Source organism: Phalangium opilio, unplaced genomic scaffold, assembly GCF_054372755.1.
Source record: "Phalangium opilio isolate 3A_F unplaced genomic scaffold, DU_Popi_V2 ptg000082l_1, whole genome shotgun sequence".
Lineage (NCBI taxonomy): Eukaryota > Metazoa > Arthropoda > Arachnida > Opiliones > Phalangiidae > Phalangium > Phalangium opilio.
The window spans coordinates 12,332,383-12,337,317 of record NW_028324189.1 but is presented as its reverse complement, the minus strand read 5'-3'; the positions used below and the strand labels follow the sequence as shown (position 1 = coordinate 12,337,317).

Here is a 4,935-nt window from a genome sequence, read left to right as displayed (position 1 = left end):
ACGTCAATACAAAATGCGCCAATCCGAGTCAAGGTTTTCGTTTCAATATTAAAGAGGTTAAAAAACACATCTTTCATAGCTTTTCCCGTGTTAAAAATAACATCAAGAACTAATTTAGACAGCAATATCTGCGCTAAATTTCTCGGAATACAAGAGAGAAATTAAGTTCAAAACTATATACATTCAAAGGGATGGTGAAATAAGATAAATCTGTTTTAGGGTCCGATGACCCCGTGACCCACGATCACATCTCGATTATAATATTGAAGTTACATAAATAAGGTTCATTACAGGCATATCCCGTGATTTTGGCAGTAAAATCAATCTAGATCTATATAAATCAAAGTCCTGACTGACTGATAATCAACGCCGAGCCCAAACCGCTTGCCCTAGAAGGCTGAAAATTTGCAGGAACGTTACTCATAAGTAGTAGGCGCGTACTAAGAAAGATTTTTCCAATCCGCCGCCATCTTAAAAAATGGCGACCAGAAATGTAAAAAAAAATTCTCTATGCAACAAAGTCCGCGCGTTTGAAGCGATTTCACAAATATTTAGTACACTGGTTCTTTAACCTATAGACGGGCTTTCTGAAAGGTCTTTCGGGTTCGATTTGTTGCCATCTTTTTAAATGGCGGCCACAAACTTAAAAACCTTTCTTTATGGAATAATGTCCGCATGGAAAGTAATAAAAAATGTCCCGACGGGCTGACGGGCAACGCAGAGTGCCTTCGCTCCTAGGGTGCTACAAAAATATTAGTCATCAGTAAAATCTACCCATTCTTTATATCATTTTGATGGTAGTTCTTATTACACGCGTGCGACGCCGCGGGCAACGGCTAGTAATCAAATATTAGGAAACATTGTAAATAATGAAACAATAAGCAATCAATGAATAAACATTTATTGATTAGAACTAAATTTCGATGTTTAAATAATAATTAGGCAATTCTTTCAAGGTTCCTTGGTAACAATTAGGCCTATTTACTGGGAGTTCCATCACTCTCGTAGTCAGCGTAGGTATCATCAATGGCTGACTGAATCAAAGCGATTAACTGCTCCAACAAGGCATCGTTACCTACCGCCCCGCCGAACCCGCTGGTAAAATCAGTAATACCAGTGTCAAACACAACCTCCTGGGGTTGTTGAACGTAATAGATAATTGGCTGTTGGGCATAACTGTAACCTCCGTAACCATAACCTCCTCCGCCGCCCCCGTAGCCGTAACCACCTCGTCCTCCGCAATAAGCCTTACTGGTTTTCCCCATTTCGGTTGTAATCATGTCGTTCAAGTTAGACAGTAAAGCATTGTTGCCAAAAGCTTTGGCCAACTTTAATGAAAAAACGTATATTCTTTGCCATGGTAATACAGCGGCCGCTGAGGTTGCGCTTGTTCTTGTCTGCCTTCTGGTACGATTGGCCCTGAGTCCATTAACTTGAGCTGTAACAGTGTTTAACCTTGTTATAGCGCATTACTTTACATGAAGCCATGTCATTGTATTATATATTTAGCTTGGACATGACGTCCAAACATAGTTCAAGTAATTGTAAAAATAAAAAAATGGCCTAAGTAAAGGCAAAATCAACTCACCATGGTTGAATTCCAAAATCAAAATCACTGTTAAAACTAGACAAATAATTAAGCGGCCTTCTCCCATCGTACAGCGGATACAAATGTGTACAAGTGCTTATAAATTACGATCAAGTTTGTCTAAAAACCTCAAGGTTAAATTATGTGGTTCAGAAGTTAAACAATAAGGATATATAAATAATCATGATTTACTCAGTGGGAATGAAGTAAAATAAAATTCTCAATAGATCTAATGGGAAATATTGGAATTAAGAAAGGATAATTTCGCGTCACGCAAAGTGTTTCAACATGGTTTCAACTGAGCACACAATTCGTATCCTCCCCTAAATCATTAGGCTTAATTTTTAAGATCTAAATCTACCAATCACATTGCGACTTAATGTTCAGACGTCAACGGGCATTATGGTACAAAGCAATAATATTTGACTGTACGTCTGAAACCATATTCGATTTAATAGAATTTGAAAAAAATATCCTCATATTCAAAATGTCAAGGTTATTAAGTAAGTCAAAACACGTGTCATATCAACACGAGTTACACTCGGTTACTTCAAAACTTTATTTGCATTCTTAGAAAGGGTTAATTAATCCATAGATAATTTACTGTTTTTCTCCTTATTCTTAGGCCGCGTCTGTACTATCATCGTACTGTTCATTTAAAGCGGCTTGTATAAGCGCGATTAACTGTTCCAAAAGTTCAGAATTGCTTACGGTGCTACCAAAGTTTCCAGTAAAACCACTGATGGAAGTTAAGGGTACCAAGGCGTACTGTTGAACTTGAACCGGGACGTAATATACAACTGGCGCGACGGGTACGTAAGCCGCGTACCCGTAATAACCATAAATTGAGGCCTTGGACACTTTACCGGATGTCGTTAATAGCATTTGGTTCATTGTTTTTAACAAAGGATCGTTACCAGCGATTCTGGCTAGTTTTTTAGTGAAACCATAGATGGTACGCCATGGAAGAACATTACTTGTGGCCCGTTTAGTCCGGTTTAAGTTAAGCAGCGTTACGGTAGAGGTGTTAGTATTATGAACACAAGTACCTACATGAGGCCCAGAAAATATTAATAAATGCCCATGATGACGTGTTGGAACCACCCTCACTAAAAGGCCAAGCCACGCCTTCATGGATAAGCAAACTATAGAGAATGATGTCTCACCTCGTACAAGGTCGAAACAAGAACAAATTAAGACAATGAAGACAATGACGCCAAAACAGATCCTTAAGTCACCCATCATTTTAGGGTTGAAATTTCTCCCAAACGCCTTCTCGGCAAATTAAATTAATTGCCGGTATCAAGCGAGTACTTTCATTAAATGTTACGTACCTGTAAACGTCATATTAATTTCATTGGATTATTAAAAGTTTTCCATCCCCCTGGAAAAACCCTTTTCGTATTTTTACTTGTCAGTAACGATTGGCGTACGTTTAACAGCGGATGTTGTTTTATTTGAATAAAATAATAATTTAGACAAAACCAGGTGCGGATACAACAGTTTTTTTCGGTGGTGGAATCAAATACAAAAATGGTATTGGGGTTTTAGGGGTTAATTTCGTAACCAATGGCTACCAAATTACTAATTTCTTCATCGAGAAAACCGACTAAACCTTTCGTAGCATAATCATCGCCTAGAATGCGCGCGAGTTTTAGCATCGTTAAATAAACATCGAATAATGGGTAATTATCCTCGAACGTAATTGGATCCCACCCTATGACGTAGACGCAAGGAGATACGTCACTCGATGTTGGAAGGACGCAATTTTCGGTTCCATTATATTGAAATAAACACACCAAATTTGTCAGGAGTTGATCATCTCCGGCAATTCGGGCAAACTCCATGGTTTTCTTATAAATCTCAAGCATACTTGACAGGCATACTTGGTCCGAATTGTACTTGCAATCGCTTGACCAGTCATCTTTGTAATAAGGAACTGATTGAACTGGATTATGAACGTAGCTAAAGTTACCGTGACAACCGTAACCTTTACTACACATATCTGGAAATTTAAACACTTAAAATACGGATTTAAGGACCCGAATAGAAAAAAATTGTGGTTACCAAACATGGACACGAATGAACATGACGTAAAAATTACAATAACTTTGAACAAAACTAACATGAACATCTTCTAATGATGAAGGTTTGATCAATAATGGATTGAAAGTGGAATTAATACATCTTGACAAAATTCAAGGCACGAAATTAACCGTCCAAGGTTCGCGTCAAGGTGAAAGATTGTAAAACTAAGCTTCCTGGACAAATATTAAGTAGGACCGTGTATGATTAAAAATAGGAGCTTCAAGGACTTCAAAGTATTTATTAACGAAGGGATGTCCATGGGATTGAACCCGGACCCTTTTAATAGCTGTGAGGTGAAAGCGATAGCCCCTAGTCAACCAAAACTGCGCCAACGAAGATTGAAAAAATATCCCTTGGCCATGCACTCCATGTCAGCTATGACGTCAAAGGCGCGGAGCCATCAAGTCGGGACATAAAATTCATTTACGAAAATATTTTGACGAAATTAATGAATAAATGAACAAATAGACCATAACCTTTTCTTAGAAATTCTGAATCTACTCTTTACAATTAAACCCATAAAGATGATTCGCTACCACGACGTATATTCATGAACTTTTTTAATTGTTTAACAACCATAAATTAAACAACTCTTAATCCAACCATAGAGGATTTGAGGCCATTATTAAGATCCATATTTAACCAGCTATAGCATTGTATTTAGGTAAGCCATTAAAATTTTAATGTTGATACAGCGGCTAGGGAAAACACACGGTAGCACGCTAATCCTGCTTAAATATCAACGAGGTTCAGTCCAAACTTCCTCAGTCTAACTACTGGAAACCACACTACAAGTTTGCAACTTAGTAACGCAACAAAGAAATTTCCCCACAAAATCAAAATGAGAGGATATCTCATTGGGGTTGTGGTAATCGTATTGCTCGGATTCTTAGATTTCGGTAAGTTAAAATAAAGTTTTGAAATCTTTATGGTTCGAATCATAATTAACTTTCTGGGTTGCTACACAGCTCTTGGACAGAACTACCCATGCGCAAAACTGGGCAAAAACGGTGCCATACGCGTACCTAAGGTCGATACCAGAAACGCAGCGGCGATGCAAGCGGCCACCAATGAAATGTGGTGCCAAATGGCCAACAAACCTTTAGTAGGACAACTGGTCAACAACATGAATAAAATGGCCACGGCTATGAGGAAAAAGGGACAGAAAAAGAAGACCAACGTTCGACCATCCGGTAATTTAAGAAAAGGTTAAATAAAATATAAATTAATCCCTAAATAATAAAAATAATGAATATGAA

General features: G+C 37.9%; 2 protein-coding genes across 3 annotated transcripts; one reads left to right on the top strand and one right to left on the bottom strand.

The window, feature by feature from the left end:
• Window positions 1–121: 121 nt before the first annotated feature.
• LOC149651754 (uncharacterized) lies at window positions 122–3,943 on the bottom strand. Of its 2 annotated transcripts, none has more exons than XM_089848820.1 (2): window positions 3,656–3,943; window positions 122–3,593 (listed from the first exon to the last, which is right to left on the bottom strand). In XM_089848820.1, the coding sequence occupies exon 2, from the start codon at window positions 2,831–2,833 to the stop codon at window positions 2,210–2,212; it is 624 nt and encodes a 207-aa protein (XP_089704946.1). In that variant the 5' UTR covers window positions 2,834–3,593; window positions 3,656–3,943; the 3' UTR covers window positions 122–2,209. Both variants share the same exon structure in this region, with proteins under 2 accessions (XP_089704946.1, XP_089704947.1).
• A 530-nt stretch (window positions 3,944–4,473) lies between these two features.
• LOC149651753 (uncharacterized) lies at window positions 4,474–4,929 on the top strand. The gene is made up of 2 exons (XM_089848824.1): window positions 4,474–4,575; window positions 4,645–4,929. Exons 1-2 carry the CDS (start codon window positions 4,518–4,520, stop codon window positions 4,887–4,889), a joined length of 303 nt encoding a protein of 100 aa, XP_089704950.1. The 5' UTR covers window positions 4,474–4,517; the 3' UTR covers window positions 4,890–4,929.
• The last annotated feature ends 6 nt before the right edge of the window (window positions 4,930–4,935 follow it).

Coding starts and splice junctions, on each gene's coding strand:
- LOC149651754 (XM_089848820.1), bottom strand. CDS start 2,833: ATGATGGGTGACTTAAGGATCTGTTTTGGCGTCATTGTCTTCATTGTC.
- LOC149651753 (XM_089848824.1), top strand. CDS start 4,518: ATGAGAGGATATCTCATTGGGGTTGTGGTAATCGTATTGCTCGGATTC. Junction 4,576..4,644: donor GCTCGGATTCTTAGATTTCG/GTAAGTTAAAAT, acceptor GTTGCTACACAG/CTCTTGGACAGAACTACCCA.